The sequence below is a fragment of the Rissa tridactyla genome, chromosome 1 (assembly GCF_028500815.1).
Source record: "Rissa tridactyla isolate bRisTri1 chromosome 1, bRisTri1.patW.cur.20221130, whole genome shotgun sequence".
Taxonomy (NCBI): Eukaryota; Metazoa; Chordata; class Aves; order Charadriiformes; family Laridae; genus Rissa; species Rissa tridactyla.
The window spans coordinates 87,777,081-87,799,765 of NC_071466.1; the positions used below are offsets into that span (position 1 = coordinate 87,777,081).

The 22,685-nt window shown below is 38.9% G+C and overlaps 1 protein-coding gene across 6 annotated transcripts in view; it reads right to left on the reverse strand.

The window, feature by feature from the left end:
• SH3KBP1 (SH3 domain containing kinase binding protein 1) overlaps positions 1–22,685 on the reverse strand; it is a 229,643-nt gene that overhangs the window by 78,604 nt on the left and 128,354 nt on the right. For 4 of the 6 annotated variants that reach the window (XR_008464532.1, XM_054189028.1, XM_054189011.1 and 1 more), the window contains 2 exons: positions 21,459–21,533; positions 10,656–10,852 (listed from right to left, as the gene is read on the reverse strand). Coding sequence is in view for 5 of the 6 variants with exons in the window: in XM_054189028.1 (XP_054045003.1) it covers positions 10,656–10,852; positions 21,459–21,533 (272 nt within the window). In the remaining variant the exon portion in view is untranslated. The remainder of the gene's footprint in view (positions 1–10,655; positions 10,853–21,458; positions 21,534–22,685) is intronic. The other 2 variants (XM_054189020.1, XM_054189003.1) reach the window with 1 other exon arrangement.

Consider the following 22,685-nt stretch of genomic DNA (forward strand, 5'->3'; position numbering starts at 1 on the left):
AAAAAGAAGAAGTTTTATTAGTGCATTTGGGAAGGAAAAGAAGGGGGTGTGTGTGTGAATTTTTGTTTACTAAGCAAACATTTGAAAGAGCAACACATCCGAAAGACTGTGCAACCAGTCTTGCTTAACTGTAAAGTTACATTATTCTTTAGAGTAAAAAAATTGAAACCAAATCATATAGAAATAAAAAACATCTGTGCAAGTTTAATGGCCAAAGAGTCCGAGAGGAAAAAACCTTAAGCTAAACAGAGCCAGGACAGAATATGTTTTCACACAAAAGTAACCCCCTATTCTAATACAGTCCTCTGTAGCAGAAATGGACTTCAGGATCCCCAGCACTCTTTTTCCTTCTTTTCCTTTTACCTACCCAGCATCTACAAAGTGTGCAGAAGAAGCAAAGAACCCTGCAGTTGAATCCCATGCTCTGCAGAATATACATATTACGATACAGTTTTAAACAGCCACAGAAAAAAAAAAAAAAAACAAAACACAAAACCAACTAATTGTAAAAGAAATACCTCCTCTCCCATTGTGAAGCCAAGCCGCCTTTCAGCAGCTCGAAGTGTCCAAGAAGAACCCTGGAGTCCTGCCCCTTCCTTGCATGAGCTCAGCTCAGCGAGAGCGGGAGCCCAGCCCTGACACTGACTCACTCTCCGGGCCATCCCAGGGAAACAAAGGTTCCACTTGTTTATTTCACAGGAAATCTGGAGCTTTTCCTACCTCTGCTCACTCACAGAGAGAAATTTCCTCTCCTTTCCCAAGCCAGCCTAGTCTCTCCTGGTTTCTTGAGGCTGACAGCTAGGAAAGGCAATGTGAGCAAAGATGTACAGACTTTTTGTGAACAGCCCAGGCAGAAAGTTTTGCAAATAACTCTACAGGGAAATGAGCTTATGACAAATTCTGAGTGTATTGGTCTTTGTTAAAAAAAAAAAAAATAAATTATGAAATTTCATGTCATTTATGCGTTTGTTTCGGCCTTTGTTTTTTAAAGAAATATGAAAAATATTTCTTTTAAATCAAGAAACTGAAGCATCACTAAAGATGATCCTCTGTTCCACGAAAATCTTATAAATTCTTAATAATGCTTCTTCACAAACATTCAATTTTAAAATGACTGAAAAAGGGCAGGGGAGGGAAACACACAATGGGCTTCTCAGATAATTTGGAAGAAATTAAAGATTTATATTTAAGCAAGCCACAAGATACTATACACTCTCACTCCCATTTGACCTTATATATATTAAGGAAGCATTTACACACAAACACATCTATTATGGACATACCTAGGCACAGTCAACCCATTCCCTATACACACACAGTCCATTCTCCACAGACGCATTCTCATGGGAGTGCCAACACAATTATGAGACAAGGAGAAAGCCTCTGAACTCATGCATTAAAAAGATAAAACCAAAAAAAAAGGTTCTCTCTGGTTTTGAGAACCAACGTAAGGAAGGACATGATAGACAGAACGTAGATTTTAGAGAGGAGGACAATAAATTCTTCACATGGTTACTGCAAAAAAGAACAAGAAAAAGCTTAATTTGCAGAGCCAGGGTATTACAATATATTTTCTGCTACAACAGTGAAATATGAGAACATAGGGAGAATACACAAATTTATTACTGGATGCTTTTTTTAAAAACCAGCCATCCCCTGGGAATTATTTATATATATTTGTTCCTAATCCAGTTGAGATGTGTGTATTAGATGATCTCTGAGACCACCTTTGGCCTTATACTGAAAGCAAATCACAACTGATCTGAGTAGGACTATCTCTGCAAGTACAAATCTCCAGAAAAAATATCAGGATATTTTAAAGAACGGAAATGAGCAAGTTACGATGGCTCACAGAAAAGGCAACATCTCTTGCAGCAACAGTCCCTGTGCCTGCGCCACGTTGCAGAACAGGTTTGGGAGTGATTCAGAGCAAAGCCTGAAGACCGACTGAGCCTGCAACCCCCTTCCTGAAGATTTCTACTTTCCGATCACAAATTATTTTAACGTTATATTAGAGTACATAATAACTATCACTCCCAGAAAACACACAACTATTGGTATTTGAGAAAGAAGAATAATCTGTAAAACATTTATAATTTATACAATTTATGAGTATATAAAAATATAAGTACTACAATCAGGCATGACTTTTTAAAAAAAATCCTCAGCTAGGAAAAATTTAAAAAAGGAAACCCATTCAGAAAAATTCCACGAACTAATGAAGCTAAATAGACAGAAAAAGCTGAATTTATAAATTTTACTTTACAGGTTATATTCAGTTTGGTTTACATTCTTCAGTCTTTTTAATACCTCAGCAAGCATGACAGTCATTTATGTGATTTCCAAAGTCAGACGGGTTATTTTATTTTTTTGCATAACTGTATTTGGTTTTTTAATTTTCAAAGTTCATGTGTGCTAAGAATATCAAAATATAACTTCATTAGAATTTTTATAATCTTTTCAAAGTTTAAAAAACTTAACAACTCAGATGTAGCAATTAAAGATCAGTTAAACTATCCAACAAAATCCAAGTGGGGCAAGGAAAAAATAATTCATTTTACTTAGAAACACTACAACACAGTTTACTAAACTGTTTATTCCTAAAGCCTTGATTATACCCATTTAAATCTTCCTATATCAATTTATATCAATTAAATTTTACTTAGGTAGATTTTACTGTTATTATTAGACATGCTATGTTGTAGTAAATCCTGAATCAGTTCTCTTGAAGCTTAACAGACAGCAAAAAAAGCCAGCTTGCATGTCAGTACTGTTACTTTCTGAAGCATTTTCTCCATACCGAAGTTGAAACATGAGACAAATCTTTCCTAGAAATTCAGTTTATGTCTCCATCAAGTGTCTCTGGAACTCAGGAAATCAGCTTTATTTTCACAGAATAGTTTGGGTTGGAAGGGACCTTTGAAGGTCATCTAGTCCAACCCCTCTGCAATGGGCCAGGGCATCTTCAATTAGATCAGGCTGCCCAGAGCCCCGTCCAACCTGACCTGGAATGTTTCCAGGGATGGGGCCTCTACCACCACTCTGGGCAACCTGGGCCAGTGTTTCACCACCCTCATTGTAAAATATTTCTTCTTATCTTTAATCTAAATCTACCCTCTTTCAGTTTAAAGACATTACCCCTTGTCCTATCAAAACAGACTCTGCTAAAAAGTTTGTCCCCATCTTTCCTGTAGGCCCACTTTAAGTACTGAAAAGCTGCAGTAAGGTCTCCCTGGAGCCTTCTCTTCTCCAGGTTGAACAACCCCAACTCTCTCAGCCTGTCTTCGTAGGAGAGGTACTCCAGCCCTTTGATGATCTTCATGGCCCTCTGCTGGACCTGCTCCAACAGGCCCATGTCCTTCTTGTGCTGAGGGCTCCAGAGCTGGACACAGTACTCCAGGTGGGGTCTCACCAGAGTAGAGTAGAGGGGCAGAATCACCTTTCTTGACCTGCTGGTCACACTTCTTTGGATGAAGGATATGGGATAAATTTTAAACTATTAAAGCTTTAAACTATAAAGCTTCCATTTTAAACTATTAAAGCACAGCATTTTGAGGTTTTTAATGATTCTTCTTTTAAAACGCTTGTCGGGGGGGTATAAGACTTGGAAACAGTACAGATTCAACTGAAATTCAGAGATTTATAGTGGTTAGCAAGCTATTGACCATCAGCTGATCCAGAGCAACTTGCAACATATATACTTTTATTGTCTCCCTATTATGAAGATAAATTGCATTAGCTCAAACATACACATCCTGTTTTTCAGACTGAAGCATCCTAAGATTTCCTAATCAAAACCATGACTGAAAAAACAAGAGTATTCCCTCCCAAAGAACTCTCCTCCCAGAGAACTCATTCTGGCAGAAGACAGGTGCTGTGCCCCAGGAGAAAGACCAGATTTTCCACATTGCTTTTAGGAATAACTTCTGGTACTATCAATACTTTTTACACTACTCTGCTTCCATTTTCAGGTATTCTTCAAGTAGCTCAGCTCAGGAATGTGTTTCTTTCCTATGGACAAATCTTTTCTGAATAAAGACCAATGATGTGCATGTAAAGTCTCGTGGCATGGGCAACCAGCTTGCATTTATTTGGAGTCCAATAGCTGCTTTATTAAGAACAAGAGCCTAAAAAATGTCACAAGCAGCACAAACCATTGTGTGGGTAACCGCCTCAGCCAAAAACTGCTAGTGCAGACTGACGTGAAAGCTGAACCACATCACCAATACCTGGACAACTGTTCAGGCAGCTTCAACATTTTACAAACCAAAGTGAGAAAACACAAAACCATCGAGATCTAATGGGATAGCAGGAAGCATACAGGAGCTCAGGAGTCACTCTTCACTCATGCAGCACAGTTCAATGACTCAGAAGAGACTCACTGCCAGCCAAGGTTATCAAATTTGTTCCTCTCTTTAAACTTAATTTTCCATTTCCTGTTCTATTCCCTTGGCACCGAGTCCTGCTTTGAGTCAGGCTCCCCAAAAGGGGCATGTTGCCTTTTGACTGTCCTTTATTTTATGAGTCGACCATATTTTCCCTACCCTTCCTTATTATTGCTGTGAATTAGTTACTCCAGAAAGGGTAATAATCTCCTAAAGAATTTATTTATAATGTCCACAGTGCCTCATGAACATCATCCACCATTTGCAAATGTGTGCTATTTTTTGCATGATGAAAGAAACACATAAATCCTGTTTCCACACTGAACCGGAGGAATGGAAAGTTACAGCAGCGAAGGAGCGAGCCCCCTGCTGCAGGCAGCCTGGCTCTCATGACAAGTGCAGAAGGGGTCAGGGTCCTTCTTCCCCTGTACCTTTCCTCACAAGATGGCACTAGAATAAATGGCTAGGGCAGCAATGCCAGACTACGGCAGACAGCAACCTGAAAGCAAAACACAAATGCTGCTTGAACAGCTGAGTGCTCCCCCTTGTTCCTACACAGAGTTTGACACACTGCTGATGCTTGCCACGACCACTGCTGCCACCACCACTGATGGCTGTCTCTGAATAAACGAATGCCAGAAACCTGTGCTTTCAAGTGCAAAGTGCTACACACGCTTGATACGTCACACACTCTCTGCCTCAGCAGGCGTTTTGAAGAGCGTTCAAATTCACTACCAGGTGGCTTCGCTCACATCCATTTTTTCATTATCTCAGCATCTTCAACATTGGCTTCAACGTTTCTGTTAGGGGAGCAAGCACCTCTCCAAAGGCACCAGAGGGGAAAAGTAAGTAGCAACGAGCGGTGCCATATGGAGGCAAGCGCAGACCGATGCGTGCAGCACCCACAGCCAGTGCTGGCTACACACCATGGGTGCCACTGGGCAGCGCTGGCAGAGCTCGGGCACATCATTAGCCAGTTTAGAAACACCAGGAGGAGCCTCCAACTTGAATCGCTCAAAGACTTCTTTTTAAATGACAACTGAAAATTAAGGGGAAAAAAAATGTTTTCTGCAAGCAACCAGGCAGGAACTGACAGAACAGGTGTGGCCAAGATGTGACAGTCAGCGCAACACATTCACCCCAGGTTCTGGGTCCCTAGCTCACTGGCTCAAAATAGAAACTCAGACCTTGCAGGCACTCAGTCTCAGAGTTTACAAATTTCTGTCTTATTACAGAGGACAGGTAGACTTAATAATTGACATGAGCTCCTAGCCCTTATAGCTCTCGTGTCTACTTCCATTATTTCTTCTCCATTTCTTCTTTCCCAAGCATACTAAATATACACAGAAATAAAAATTTCTATATAAGTTCAGTGTTTTGCAGTGAGAAGGATCCCTAAACATCAGTTAACTAGAAACTAGATCTTACAAGTTGCTGGATCTAGAGCCATGACTGCCTCCCCCCTTATATTAAATCATTACAGTGGCTGCACTATCCCCCAGTTTGATAGTGGAGTATATAATTTACATTAAGTTCTGGCATACACTAACGTGACCTCATCAAAGGCTGTTAATGAAATCTAGCTCTGCTCAAATTCACCACTGCTAGCCAACTATGAAAGTCTTGCCTGAAGAAAACTACAAATATATCTCAAATGGAAAATGTAAAAAATACGCTCAGTAGTCTCTTCTGAAGTAAGGGCAGTTTTTGAAAAGATACAATAGGCTTTTCAAGAGGTTTTATTTTCTATTCACCTATTATGGCCTTTAGTATTGTCAGCTGAAGCCTCAACTCGTGGACCAACCTGACATATTTAACTCAGACTAAGGAATGTATTGGTTGAATTAATTTTCCTATACTTTCAGAGGTTTATTTTCAGATACAGGAGAAGAAAAAGTGATAGCTTGTTAGAACAATGGAAGCACATATAGATTATATTGGAAGGAAGTGCAACCTAGAAACAGCAGTTTTAGATAAGCTACTACAAAATGAAAAAGGAAAAAAAGAAATAAGTATAAACACTTGTTTAAATGTCATGAAGATGCATGAGCAGGAGGAGGACATGTGAAACAGACATTTCAATTTGACCCTAAAACTTGTGCTACTTTAATAGTGTTACACTGAATTTTCTCAGGAGATACAACATGCCTGTATGCCTACTGTATTTCTTCTAAAAATCCATCTGTCAGCAAGATATGTCTTCAGTCACATGTAGCATTGTAAATTAGTTCACGTACACCTATCACTAATGGCAATTTGACAGAGCCAAGCCTCAGGAATCTGATTCTAGTTATACATGGCCAGTGGTCAATTCATCAACGCAAACGGGCAAAGAAAAGGACCACAAAGCGTAAGTATTTGATTCTTCTATTTTTTTAAAAAAGCACAGCTCTGAAGGCACTGCTCAAATTAAACTCCCACAACGGCATCATTAATTTCCCTAGGATAATCTGCTTCTGTGATTTTTAGAACAAAGAACAGAAAAGCAATGAATTCTGCACACCAATAAAGCCAATGGGGTTTCGCACAATTCCTCAGTTTTACCTTTAGTTAGAGAGTTTAGTCTTAAAAGACAAGGGCCACTGCATCCCACATTGTAACCACTGGGCTAACACCAGCAGCACATCAAACTGCCTGGTGATTTACAGGGCGGCCTAATGACATCTGCTTCTGCTCAACTGGCAGCAATCCCTTCTGCCCTCATACTCCTGCCAACATTTGTGTAAAAGCCTTCTTAACTTAACACCTCAATAATTCATATCACCTCTGCGTGAAATATGATCTAAACTTATGATTCATAAAATTGAAAACACATTAGAACACAAAGTGATAACGCCAACAAAATGGGACACTTGATTCTTCTGTAAATGGGACTGACATTTTCCATGAGAATTTTCTTGTTCTAAATAACCTTACATTATAAAATCCTCACAGTAATTTATTGATGCTTAAAAAAAAAAATCAGTAGTTGTTAAGAAATATTTTAAATTGAAAAGGTTACAGTAGCATTACAGCGATATATAAAATGTTTCACCAATAACTGTATCAAAAAGAAGCAACAGAAAGAGTTTTAGGGTCTCCAAACTTCAGAAAGCATAAAAAAAAAAAAAAGAATTGAGGAAAGCATTGATTCTGCCTCTTCAGAAAATTACAAGTTACTGAAAAACTGAGGCTACTTGTAAATGAGCAAGGCACATACCAGGGCAAAGTTCCCTTTAAAATCTACATTGCCAGAGAAAAATTTGTACGGATTTGGCACTCTGCATCATACATTGCAACACTTTTGATCCAGTATTCAACGCTCTCAAGCTAAATACGACCTTGCTTGGAATGACAAACTTAATGCAGGATTCTCTCTCTCAGCCAGCATTAAAAGAACACAACGATGGTGAGGGAGGAATTTCTTGCAGCGAGGAGACCAGTAATGCAACCAAATGTTGCGTCAGTGAATCACGTTCTGGTGCTGTAAGTAGGTGAAGACCGCAGTGCTGAAGCCTCTGACTGGCACAGTTCAAAGTTTAACCATCCTGACCCCTGATCACAAAAAAAGCAACAGCAGCAAAGAAGCACTGCTTTTAGTTATCTACACACTTGAAACACAAATATTGGATTGTTTTTACAAAATTGAAGCCATTATTTTCCACTAATCATACCAACTTTAGGAGAAATCTGAAGACATAGGAAGGAAGGTCTGTGAGTAGGATGGAAAATTTTAGAAATTTTCTGAAAATTCTATATTTAATTTTTGGCTGGGTAACCAACCTATAGACTTATGCTGCACAAATATTTGTTCTTTGTGGGGGAAAAAAAAAAAAGTAAGACTTCTCATTATTATAAACTGGAGTAAGACCTCCCTACAGGGAATGAAGGCCATTTTACAAGCACTTTGCAAACACTTCACATTAAAACAAGGGACTCCAGAGTTCAAGAGATATGTAATTTATTTTAATCAGTTCCCATTTACAATCACTACTGTAGAGATAGCTACAATCATAGTAAACTCCAGACACAAGAAATCCTCATGGGGTGTTAAGAGGGCCTTATAATTTGTAAATTTTAATCTGCCTATATCAGACTCGGGAAAATTGAATTTTGTGCAACACTTGAATTCTGGTCAGTGCCTACATATGCATCGCCCTTACAAGTGAATGCTTATGTTACACATCAATTATAAATACTATTATAATGTAAATTATAATAGTGTGTTTATCTTAAGAGATTTTCTTCCTGCACTGCATATTTCTTTTACATGCCTAGATGCGGGAAATTAATAATTTAAAACTCACCTCTTGCACAACTGCATTATTAAAATACACACTTCCTGATGCTACAGGGCTTTTTATGCCCTGAGTCAAAAAAAAAAAAAAATTTAAGTACAGCCACACATGAGTTTAAGTCTGCATGCTACCAGGTGTTTCCTATATACAAAGTAATTTTCCTTATGTGGGACTTGTACGAAAAAGATCACAGGCAGCCATCAAATTATAAAAACCAACATCCTCTAAAATGGGGTAAAAAAAAAAAAAAAAAAAAGAAACCTTTTATTTTCATGTGCTGGTAAAATTGTTGTCAACATACTTACAAAGCCCAGCCGCACCTTAAACACTATCAGGGTCACAAATATACTACACTGTAGATAGACACCATGATGGCTCCATGCAAAGCTGACTTCACTGCTTTCTACCCTACTCCCTGAATCTGGCAGGAGGGAGGATCATTAGCTAGCGCTTGGTCCTGTCCCTATCTTGTATCCCATGGCGGCTTCTTTGATGAGGTGCCACTGGAACAGAGCTCAGCTGCTCCCAGTCTTGCAGATTAACAAAGCCCAGCACATGAGTTAATGAGCCCACCCAGAAAGAGAAGGGAAGCAGGCTACCGTGCAGGCTTTGAAGAAGTCAGCAATAGCCAAGGAGTAACACAATCTAGGTTTTTCCTTCACTTAGATTATCACAGCTCTTCACCACCCACCTTATACAGAATACAAATTGCAGTCTTCTGTAAACTATTAACCAATTCTCCCTTAGCATAACTAACTTAAGAAGTTTCCACCATGCTTCTGCAGGATCTCCCCTTCTGTTGTACCACTATAACTCAGCGCAGATGTGGGGGTAGGTGCTGTGCTATATATCAGGTCACTGAAATGATCTAGGTTAAGAAACAAAAGCTTTATGGGCCAAAAAGATGTAATTCTTGAAGTGCCTGGTTCTACAGACAACTGGACAAGCACATCTCAAAAGGTGAGAAGGTGCAGCACCAGGGAACAAGAGCAGCTGCCCAGGAGCTTCTTAAAATCACCATGGAGCCAAAGAAAATGCATCATGTAACTATGCGCATAGCAGAACTCACGGCTGTGGAAGCCTCCTAACACTTCTCAGCGTATCAGTAACTCTGCAAATCTAATTGTTCACCAAAAGGAAGGATTTAACAGATTCTTCTTTGGTTATTACTTCATTAGGAAACAATACATTTATTTGTTTGTTCCTCTAAAGAACATACCTTAGAGTAATCAATCGGTTTTTGGGTTTTTTTTAAAGTTTGCCTCCTCCAGTTTATTAGACACATCTAATTTTGCTTTCTAGTTTTTCTTTTTTTCTAATTTATGTAGTGATAGTTTTGGAGGCTTTAGAACAAAGAGTGCTCTCTAAAAAGATGGTCTGTTTCAATTTGTCAGAAAGTAAAACTTTTCCCCAAGTGTTAATCTTAGGACTTCCTTTTTATGTCATGTAAAACAATCCCACAAAAAATACGCTTTCTCTTTTACTAATACCTTTAAACAAAGCTAGGTGATTTTTGAAAGCATCCTTTAACAAATCCAGTACTAAGTTGAGGTATTCATGTTCTTGCCAAAGCTCCCTTTTTTTTTTTTAAGCAAATCGATGGCACAACGACAGTATCTCCCTCTTAGTTTACATAAGAATTAGCAATTTCTTTTTACCGTAACGTGAGCAACTGAAAACCTGAAAATCCTCTCCTGTCTTGTTCTTTTATTCCTAAGTAATATTTTCTTAGGAAAAAGAAGCTGATTAAACAGACAGAGGTACGAACAGAGCAGTAAGCCTTTAAGTAAAGTAGCAGTTCTTGCAGGCAGCTAACCTCATTGGAATTCACTTTCTGGTGTGCAGCAAAAGAAAAAAAAGCAGAATCTCATCCACAGAAAGATTAGGAAATAATGACCATAAAGCTTCAAGTTTTAGGCAGTGACAAAATTTAGAACTTTAGGATGAAAAGTTCTTTAAACCAACACTGAGAGAAATAAGAAATTACACGTACCTTATCTACTGGGAGAAAGTCATTTTCAACTTCTATTGACCTTGGTCGTAGCTTTATAGGTTTGTCTTTGAAGATATCTCCAAAGCCTACACCCTTGACCTTTTTGGGTTGGATTGTCGTGCCTCCGTTGGCTCCTTCCGATTTTGTGCTGCAAGAGTCACCACCATCACTCTCAGAGCCTGTAGCATCTTTTAGGCCTGTGAAACGAAGAGATGAAAGAAGAAATCTTAGGCGTGAAGCTCACTATTTTCAAAACAGATTGTGACTGGAAAATGATCCCTCCCACCATCCTCTAAAGGAAAACAAAACCACAAGAAACAGGTAGAGAAGATGCTCTCTGCCATGTGCTCATTTTTGAGTTTTAAAAATCACTGTATTTCATCACATTGGTGTACCAGTTAGAACTTAGACCAACCCACAAAACATGCATACTCCAGCATCAAAACTTCATGAATGAAGATAGCCATTCCTTGAGTATCAAATCCTTCTTCCCCAGACAAAAATTATTTGGACGTGAACTCAGTAAATGAAAGAGTTAAATTCAGTTGTAGGGCAGCTATTGTGTAAAGCCACTTAAAGCTAACAAGCAGTAAGACCAGGCAGGATGTACCTTAAATCTGTGTGACTCATATCAAGCCAATTTTGCAATTAGTATCTAAAGCTACATTACCTAACTGGGAAATTTAAAGCTGAAAGCTGTTTAAACAAATTTGCAATCAAATAAGCTGCATAATATGTTCCCTGCTGAAAATTAAATCTCTCTGCAGCATAGACAGCCTCATAAGAAAAGCACCCATGCACACTATCCTCTAGGAATATAATAAATCAAAACTGACATTCTGATTTGCATTACTTCTCTCAGTGAATAGGAAAATTTATCTGCGCTTATCTGAAAATATCTGCTGTTTGAATAGGAGAGGCCACAGATGCAATATGGTGATGCTTCAGCCAATTTGCAGAATGGTGCAGAATCAGGCCAAATAATCACTGGCAGCAGAAGTGACCCACTGAAGTTTCCTCCAATTGAAACTGTCCCCTGAATCGTTTAAATATTCCTTCCTACATTACAGATTGACTTAACTATGTTTCCAGGAAAACCACAGCAATTGCTGCTACTACAGCATTAATTCTACCTCATAATAACAAACTCAAATCCTTACGTTCCCCTCACAAGCACGCATGATGCTATGGATGTAGGTCTTCAAAGTCAAGGAAAGAAATACTTCAAGTAGGCTTATCTTCTTAGTTATTTTTATATCAAGATCCACAAAGTGATTGCAATGGATTTTCAACATAAGAATCTGCCAGTACAGAAGAAAGATTCTGCTTTAAAATCTAGACACCTAAAATCAGGTAGAGATTATATACAAATCTCTTTCCCTCTTCCCTTTGGCAAGCAAGCAACGTTACCAAAAAATTATCTGTATTTCTGCCAAAAGGAAAGAAATGGCAATAAGATTGGGCAAAGTCTACCGGATCCCTATAAAAGGGCTGCAAATTGTGGAGCATGTGGGAAGTTTTGTAAAATCTTCGTAATGCTTCAGTTTCCACAATTCTCTGATGTGTATAAGCAACAGAAACAAAATGAAGCCGTGCTCCTGAGCTGACAGCATCTGAATATCATTTCCAGCCTACAACAGAACAACCCTTGAAAACCAAATAGAGGAATTACCTAAAGAAAAAATATTTTTATTAAGTCAGTGAAAATCTTTACGAATAACATTAGTATTAACAATTTAATCCTTCGCTTTTGTCTCCCTGATTCAGGTGATGGCTTTGGTTTTAACAAGTAGACTCCATCCAACAACCTTCTGCCACGCTGGTGAGCAGCAATTTTTTTTGTGGGGAGACTTCTTGTCTTCCCAATAATTCACTGTTTAGGAACATAACTACCCAGTAAAACATAGCATCTTCTTCAAGGGCTACTTGAAGTTTCTCTGATGAACCACAGAAAACACTGGAAGTCCTAAGGCCTACAGTTACAACCTCACGATCAAGGACACAAGGGGGTCACCTGTTAAATTACTTTCAACACCAGAGTACTGCTAGAAAATCAAATCAGGAATTATGTGTCAGGCCATGACTTTTAGCAAAACTGTTAAGCAGAGAAGTCATCATGTGGTGCTCTGAATTTTTCTGTATCCGAAACACGAAAGGAGTATGAACACAGAATTCGAGAAAGTTCCCAATTAGAACCAAACAAAAGACTAAACACTAAGCAAAATGCTTAGGCTCTCTGGCTTCCCGAGTGGATGCTAGATCTACCTGTTGAATGTAAGTAACGTTTCTGTTTCTTCAAGTGTTCAATTTAGATAGCACTGAACAAGTTATTTGTTCCATAAACTGGGCAGGATTGTAATTTTAAGGAATTCCAAATAACATTAAAATTCTTTTCTTAAATATGATGTGTCTTGATCTCTTTACTTGGACCTTTTTATTTTCCCAAGAAGGGACTGGGGGAAAACTTCAAATCTAGTTTCAGTGGTTTATTATGGTAGTTAGAATGGCAGTATTCCTACCTTCAGTAAAGTAATTTCTATGCACTCCTTCTCTTCCAGAGCTCATGAAAGCAATAAGCTTCGTGAAAGCAGGGAATTCAAGCATTCACAGCAATCCTGCTCTGTGCTGCGGTTGGTGGGAGGGAAGTGGCTACTCATAGCAGAGCTATTCCTCAATGCAGAGGCACTCAGAGATGCAAGGGTAAATTAATTAAGCCAGAAAGGTAAAAAACTCTTCAAGCAACACGGCAAAGTCACTGCCTCTGTCTTAGTCTCACACCTTGTTGTGATTTGCACAGTAACAGAAGAAGCTGTAAGTTCTGCTAGCTGGACCTTCCCCAGCTTTGCAAAATATAGGGCCCTGTCTGAGACAGAGGCTAGAACCAACCTTATTTACTACTTCTAAATGCAAAGAGAATGGTCACCAATTGACTATACTGAGTTACAAATAATATTTCTGAGTATAAAACACCCACAACTCAAAAAAATCAAACAGATCACAGTGATCATCATCTCTTTGCTAAACAAAAGATCTTCTTAATATGGGATGGGAAAATTACCCTTTGGCAAAGGTTCCTTCTTTCATCCTTGCCAAAATCTCCTTGAACTACTCTGTGATGGAAGAAAGGAGCAGTGCAGAGACCTCCCTCCACAAGTAAGTGGATTTTGACTGATAGAATCCATGACCACTCTTAGCCACTCCCCAAAATGAACAGAAAAACTACCTTTAAAATAAATAATTAAAATAGGTTTTCTGCATCACTAATTGTGGGAGAAGAGGACCTGGATGTTGGCCAGTGGGTGGAAGTAAAATATGGAAGTAATTATGGGAATTACTCAACAGGTCTCACATGGACTTTCAGATCTTTGAAGCCTGCATGAAAGAGAGATCAGAACCTCAAGGGGCTCCAATAAGAATTATGCTTTTATTTCTGGGTCATCACTTGTTTTTCATTATGGCATCTTCACCGTTTATGACCATTCTTCTATGATGAGACATCACACCTTGTAACAGGAACCTCACCTCGGGCTTACAACAGATTTCCCTAGCATCACTTATCTCTGCTTGATGATAATCCAAGAGTCATTTCATTCTCCATGCTGCCACAGAGCTTTGCCTCAGTATACAGCCCTGAAATAACAGCTTTTTTTTTCCTTTTTTTGTTTTGGTTTTTTTTTTTTTTTTTTTTTTTTAATGAGGTCAGAATGGACTGAAGTGATGCCTATCCAAACTAAACTGCATCTGAGTGGCTGGATACAGAGGCCAGTCTTACAAAACTCCTTCAAAGGGAAAAGAATTCTTCCTGACCAACTGGAAAAATTACATCATTTATTATTTTTTGATTGATACAAACTGAGGAGCCCTCTGGACTTAAATAAATAAATAAATAGATAAATAAGCTTTTCCAAGAACTAGTCTGCTCTTGCTCTTATCAATTCAGGGCTGAGGGCAAGCAAGAGGCACAGGTAATGGAAGAGGAGGACCACATGCAGTAGAAACTGCGAGCAAATTAAGACAAAATGAAGATCCGCAGTAACATTAAGAAAAAATAATGCAGCGCTTAAGTACAAAATGGTCCTGCAGAAAATATTCTAACATGCTTTTACTCTTAAAAACATGCTAAGGACACTCTCTCTTACCTTCCTCCCAAGGTACATGAGATATACACCTCTGATTTGTACAGATAAAGAACTTGCAAGCAAGGATTTAGAACATTATGCCCACTCTTGCCTGACAAATTCTCTCCTCTCATTTATTCTTTCATTGGGTTGTTCCCTGATATCTCTCTCTCTCTCTCTATATATATATATATCAATCATCATATATATACCAGCATATATATGTCATCAATTTTCTCAGAGCAATCCTGCCAAGTGCAGCTGCACTGGGTTCCCTAGCCCTGCCTATACAAGGAAGGGATAGCTCATGGCTGAGGTGATCCCTCCTCTTAAAAATGGAAAAGTGTCCCTCTTCCAACCACCCTCCTTTTTCTTATTTTTTTCCAGCTTTTTATGGCCTTTTTCACCACTACTGCAAACAGCTTGGTAGGAGAACAGAGCTGGGTGTGACAGTAGCCCATGGACACAGCTGGGAACCAAGCAGGAACCTGAGTGACCTAGACTGTCAGATTATGAATTTTAAACCTGAAATTTTCTGCAAGAAGAGCTACAGTTAGCAGGGAGGTCAGCTTGCTAAATGGGCATTAAAAACTGGAGAGCATTTCAGCTGGCAGAGTCATCTGCTGCTGCTGACCAATACGCCCACGCACTCCCAAACAGCTGCGGCAGAGCTATGAACTTAAGCACTAAGGTAAGGCCAGCAGCTCAGCAAACTGCTGTCCTCAAAAGCACTGAGCACATCTTTTGCTTTTCTTTTAAGTCTAGCTATTAAATGCTTCAAATATAGCTAGGACAGGATAAAGGCTACAGTAGTCAGGCCTCTCAATTTCATTATTTTTTTAAATTTTTAACAGTAACTTTTCAAGAATCTGTCAGCATTTGGAGAGCTGACAAACCAAGTACGTAACACCAACAAGGTGTTCAATGTTGCCTACAATCACACCAGTCCTCATAGTATGAAAATTTTTCAGATCTTTACCATTTCTCAGGAAGGAGATAAGTCCTTTGGGGGTGTCACTGTCCATTTCTGGCTCTATAAGCAAAGACACTACTCTTTTACTTGGCTTTATTGTTGCTGAATCATCTGCACCACAAGGTAGAGCTCAAATCTGAGTGTTGGGTGCACTTTTATAGTAAGCTCCTTGAAGTCTGTCTGCACAAGGGCAGAATCGCTAGCAGCAAGATGTTAAAATTCCCAGAAGCCAACCGTTCCTAATTTTTGGCTGGGACAAGATAAGGGACTACCAACACACGGCTATTTAAAAACACTCAGAGCTCTAAGATTCTCTGTTGCTTCGTGCTCCTTACAAACGGAAGATAATTTAGTATTCATGAAGATTAAATTCTCACAACGCTGTCTGGAGGAATTTCACACTTTACGCACACTTTTTCCTTTATGGGTATATAAGAGAGATTAGTTTTCTCAAGACATTTGAAACACACCACACTCCCGCTATGCCAGTTACAGGTCTTTTGAGAGCAACATTCTGAAATGTACCAAAACAGATTAGCTCAAATAGGGATTAAAAAGAGACCACAACATCAAACTTAATTCACCCATGGCCCCAGAGCTGTGCTGGCATCAAACCAAGATTCTAAATCAGAAAGATATTTACGGATGATAAAGGGCTGTGTAAACTAAAGCTGTTAAAAAAACAATAAACAGTTGCGATAAAATTAACTCCATTCAAAGCAGGAAATGAATTGTTTCTAAATAACTTAAAATGGCAGGAAAAAAGGAGAATACATTGTGAGCTTTACAGAGCTTTCTATTTCGAGCTGTTATTTAGCAATTTAATTTCTGTTCTTTATTCTGGATTGTTCTCTCTGCAGACAATTTATGGCACTGGGCAAAAGACAGACCACTTTGGCAATGTATAAGCCAATGATGCTCTGGCCCTCTAAGCGCTTCTCAGGCTGGCTCTGTTAAGCAACGTAAAGGTCAGCTGTTCAGAGGCACACACCTGAGAGGATGCAAAGGATCTCCTGATTTGGTCTGGCAGCCAGAGAGAAACACTGTCAACTGTGTTTAATAGAACAAAGAACTGTGTAAATGGAGCTTATTGAGATTTTTGCCTTTTGCAGAAGGGAAGGAAGGCGAGGGGAAATATGTCCTTTCCTTCTATTTAGAGAATGACAGTGTGGAACGCCCGAGTGACTGATCTGAATGACAAAGAAGGTGAAGTTATACAAGGCAATTGCAGTAGATGAGACAGGAACTGCCCTTCTTCCTTTTCCTCACATACTGGCAAAGAGAGAAAAAATACCCACTGACTAAGAGGTATTTATCTTGAGCTGTATTTTATGGAAGCCATCCCCAATAACATTTCATAGAATCAGAAAAAAATCAAAACCAGAACAGGAGGTTTGATTTTAAACATTACTGTAGAACAAAGCCATGTTGATCCTTCATAGTTTAAAGGTTAATAAATTCACGCTTTCAAAAAACAAATTTATGCTTCTTTACCACTAGTGCTTACATATGTACAAACGGCTGAGGCAGACTATCTCAATATCAGCCATTATTTGTTATTCTCAGTTAAATTCCTTGAAGAAATGTAACTGTGTAATCTAAACACTTTGCCATTTCCTTTCAGCATGTTTGTTTTCCTTAGTACAACAGTTCTTGCCACGTAAGAAACAGCCCCAAGATTTTTATGTTTGCACAAGAAATCATGCAGGGAAAAGGGGAGCGGTGTCCAGCACCACGAAGCAGCATGCATTAAGGGCAGCGCAAGCATCTTCTGCAGCATGAACACAGAGCCATCAATATGGAAGTTGGTGGCTTCACCTCATCCCCAGCCATTTCCCTGAGTACTGTAAGAGCGAATAGAAACAATCATTCATTCAGGAGCTCTACAACTGTACCATCGTCGCCTTCATTTTGGAACTATTTTTTCACCATCCTTGTTCTCACCAAGTAAAGGAACATGTTATTACACGTGAAAGGACAGACAAGCAACCATAACCAAAAGGATTCTTTAACTGCCACTAACCAAAAACTGGTCTTTTGTGAGACTCATGGAAAACCACCTGGTAGTGGGAATCCGAATCAACAGAAGGATTTAATGTGTTTCACCCCAGTCAACATAATTCTTCCACCCACCACCCCCAATCGCTCGCCATCTGTACATTCCTTCTCCAGAAAAAAAAAATGCTTATTTTTAATCATAAAAATTTCCTTCACCCAGTTTTAGCATTGTTTTTTCTCAGATGTTATTTTTCATTGTAGCAGATGCATATTTAATATATGTTCTTCTTTGTAAGCAAGTTACAAGAAGTTGAGGTGAAATAAAGAATTGCAACTGTCTTCTCTTCAGAACTGATAAAATCCACATTTAGGTTTCTCATTTAACATCGTTCATATTCAGACACTCTTAAATGGGGTTAACAACGTCACAAATACATCAACCATACTGATTTCTTTGAAAACTCTGACCAGGCATAGCTCCTCAAGGATTAGAGGAAGGAAGGAAAAAAAAAAAAGAAAAAGTGATGGAGCAATAGAAAACACAATTAAGGTTACTCACGAATATTTCTGTTTCAACGATCCTGTCTCATCTTCTTCCATTATATCTAATATCTATTACTGACAGCATTGTGGATCCACATATAAAGAAAGAGAGGCAAATATTTGTCAAATCAAGCGTTGTATCTGCCCTGTTCCTCAGTTATAGCATCTTCGAAGAAAAAGAAAGTGAAGGAAGAGAAATTAAACCAGTAAAAATAAAAAAAATCCAAGAAGCATTTTTCGTGGAGGTGCAGGAAAGTTGCAGGATGAGAGAAAAGAGGGCTGTGATCAACAAAACAAGTAAGTAATTTTTTGTTGCGTGTGTCCCTCTTCACCCAGCATACGCAGTAGCAAAAATCTTCTGACAGCAGGTTAATGAGCAGAATGACAAAGGAGCTGGAATTATTGCTGAGTGGAGCCTGGCATACCTAATGACCAAAAAAGCCATGTCAGCACATGAAGGCAAGGCCGAGTGCTTATGCAGGAGATAATCTTGCATATCTCGGTGAAAGGTATCTCTAGAAGCAGCTACACACTAATTCAACAGCATTTAGCTGTTATAGGTCTTGGTTACGTAAGAAAATTTCTCTTAAACAAAGCAGTTGCGAAATGGCTTCCAAAACAAAAGTATTCTAGCACTAAGCATATGTTTGTAAAGTAAAAGCTCTAAGCTTGCTTCATAAGTTGAGCAACGCTTCATGCAATGTGATACAGGTGAATCCAAGCACCCCGTGGGCATAACTAATCTAAAGCTATGAATGGACTCGAGCTTAACTCATGGAGAAATCAGAAAGCTGAAATTAGAGCAGCTGTGTGTTTAAAACAACTTTAAAACAGACATCCCTAAACAAAAACTATTTTGTGGAATGCCTCCAAATGATTTTCACTGGAGACATAAGCACATGGGTATTTGTCTGAAAATAAAGACCACAGATCAGATATGAAATGGAGGGAGCTGGCCACACCTTCAGTAGGCCTGCTCTGGAAGAACATGAGGATGCAGGAAGCGAGCTGCCAATAGATGTAGCAGGAAGAATAATGAAACCTCCTTTTTGCACGTTAGTTTAGGAGATAACAACTCTGATAGTATCAACAATGCCAAGCCTCATTTTGTTTAAAACTTTCCCAGATGACCTGATTTTGCGTACTACCCATTTCAGTCCAGATTCCAATCCAGTAAGCAACAAGCAGGCCACGAATGGAGCTGGACATCTGGCCTTCTGAGATGCAGTTTTACAGAGAAAGCAAAATACCTCTTCAGCATGAAAAAAATGTGCAAGTCCCAACCAAATGCCAAGGAAGGTAGTATTAAACAGGACATCTTTGGTCAGCTTTAAAAACAACATTTAGATGGGTATTTGCTCAGAGCAATGTGAGACAATTTACTGTGGGTTAAGCTGTCTTCTTGCAGCTGGTTATCAAGCATACTTGTAGATACCCATCCAGTCCTGCACTCTGTGAAATCAGTCCGATGAAATTGATTTTCTGCGGTGTGGCACGACTGTGGGCCAGTATTATTAACAAGGAGAACTAAATGCTCTAGCACAACTAGAAAGGTGACTGAATTCTTCCTGACTTCACTTAGGCTCACCTTAAACGGCACGAGAAAAGAGGAAGGACCGTTTGACACTTAACGGAACATGGGCTGGGCACAGAGAGCAGGTTTCTGGAAAACTCTGAAAGGTAATGTTAAGGCAAAACTGCCCAGAAAGATTAATGTTGTGAAATTAAAGGTGCCAAAGGCAGACCTTGCATCTGATTTGAAGCTAGAAGTCAGAAATCAAGCATACTGGAGATTTACTTCATAAATCCTTATTATGCTCATCATATCGGTGGATTTGAGGACATGATGGTCTAAGAACTCTGCAAGAAGCATGCAATTTGAGTGATGCATAAGCACCTATGAAGACTATAAGGTGAGAAGCAGCAGAGAAATGTGAAGACCACCAGCCACATGGTCTGCTCCAGTCAAAACAAGAGCTTGAATGGAAGCTTGAGTAGAGCTGCAGAAGAGAGATGAATTCTGGTAGATAGGAAGATAATTCTCTATGAGGAAATACTCAGAGTTGCACACGTCCATAAAGATTTTTGTTTAAAAAAAGCAGGTGTAAGTGCAAGTTATCAGAATAGATGACTACCACTTCAACTACTTCATCCTTTGCTGTGAACATGCGTAAGACAGAAGTCCTCAGAGGTAGGAGAGCAAACACCCCCAACTCAGAAAGGAGGAAGAAGGGCAGCACAGCTTGGATCTTCTGATGAGAAAACTGTCTGGGATGAAAGCAGATGCCAGTTAGCACAACATCTTGTTCACCGGAGGACAGGACTGAACACTTTGTACTTAGTCACACTTAATGTGACTCAGTAGGATCTCTTTCTGCTAGATTTCTTGATGAGGAAGCAGGTGGAAGGACAGATTTCTGTCTTCCTTGCTTCCTCTGTCTTGCATCTGATGTCACCATCCTCTATTCTGTATTAACAGGGTAGTAAAAGCATATGAAAAGCAGTATGTTCCCTGCTTCCAAAACGCAGAAGGCAAAAACCTGAACATGAAATGAAAGTAGCTTTATATCTTTTACTTTCCTTGGCAGAAAAAAAAAAATCTATCAACCAAAATGCTGTGAGTAATAGCTGTCAAAGACAGAATGCCAAATGAAGAGCATGCATTAAATTTTAGAGGGAAAACAAAAAAAACCAAAACACAAAAAAACCCCAAACCTCACAATGTTCTTTAAGAAAAGCAAAGCATATTTTATGAATTCAGCAATCACAATAGGTACTTTATTTTTAGAGCGGAAGGACTTTTAATTCAAAGATTTGTGGTTATTATCAATAGTCTTCATGTTTCACGTGGTAAAAATTATGGGAGTAAATGGTCTTAATTTCAAACCGTAGCTGAGACCAAAACATTCAATATAATTCACAATTTATTGTGGGCTTGCACACATACATTATATGGACATATAACATACACATGCACAGAAGGAACAAGTGCATTCTCATTGCATTAAGGCTAGGCAGTTCATCAGCAGCAAACTGATTTTAGCTTACAGACAGATATATGCATGTAGAGTAGCCATAAGTGAGTAGCAGTGGCACATTTTACAAGTGTAGATAAATCAAACAAGTACTGAGGACTAAAGCTATTGCTTGTTGATTTTGAAACACACTCACTGTTATAGCGTCTGTAGCTGTCAATCTTTGCCGGTGCCACTCTGTACAGAATTGTCCCTTCAAAGGCAGATTTTCCTGACAGCAGGCAAGAGAAGGAAAGAGGAAAAAACAAGAGAAGGGGCAGGGTGGGGGTTGGAGGTGAAGAGATCAAATGATGGTAAAAAGAAGGGAGAGGAAGAAGTTTTAATCTGTATTTTCAATCACTAACATTTTTAAAGCCTCATTAGCAAAACAACGAGAATATTAACAGTATCTGATTGTACATGAAGTTAAAATATTCTTACTGCATGTATGTCAGATAAAAGAATCTCATGATTTTGCTAAAGCTGTTCTTTACAATGTCCAACAGAATGCATTTTTTCTTAGGTTTTTGTCTGTTGTCCATTAAGTTGCAAGACTTGCAAATGAAATTATTTGTCTGTCTTATTCAACCTCCTCATGGAGCACAGGGGAAGCCTGAAAAAAGTTATTACTGCAATGATGTACTCACAGTGGCTCAACACTCCTTATGCAGATGTAGTGCACTCGAACAAGCACAGCTGACATCCAAACAGGGCACTGAAATACTCACATTTCTTTAATATACCAGGATCCTGTGAGCATCAGAAATACTGCATCTTTCCAAGATGACTTACTAGAAATGTTTTGGGCATGGAAACTGGTCTCAAACAATGCTTAGTTGAAGAGATAGGACACTAATACCTGAATAAATCAGTTTTTTCAGCCAATAGCCTAATCAGGTGTTTTGAGTCGGCATACATTAACAAACGCAAAATACTAAAATTAAAAAAGAAAGCAACAAAACAAAACCAAAAAGCCCACAAACAAATCCCACTTCCCATCTTAGATCTTTAAGATAACATTTTTATTATCAAACCCATTAATTTCTTGGGTTTTTTTCCTCTGATAGCAAGATAACTCATGCTATGCTCTGACATTTATGATATGAAATTCAAGTGAAGGCAAAGGCATAAGCAGCTGAGATGTTTTGTGTTAGTATTTTTTGAAACCTGAGGTACCCAGGCAAGCCCAAGAATATACCAATGCCAGTTTGTTGCCAATCTCACCTAGGTATACCAACATAAAAATTAATGCCTTCAGTAAAATATTAACGCAAAATAGCCACTACATGTGAATTGTCTCAACATAGCATCACACCCATTTTGGTAATAAAAATGTGTATTTTTTCCCCCCGCATATCATTCTGTTGGACTTTCAGAAAATAAA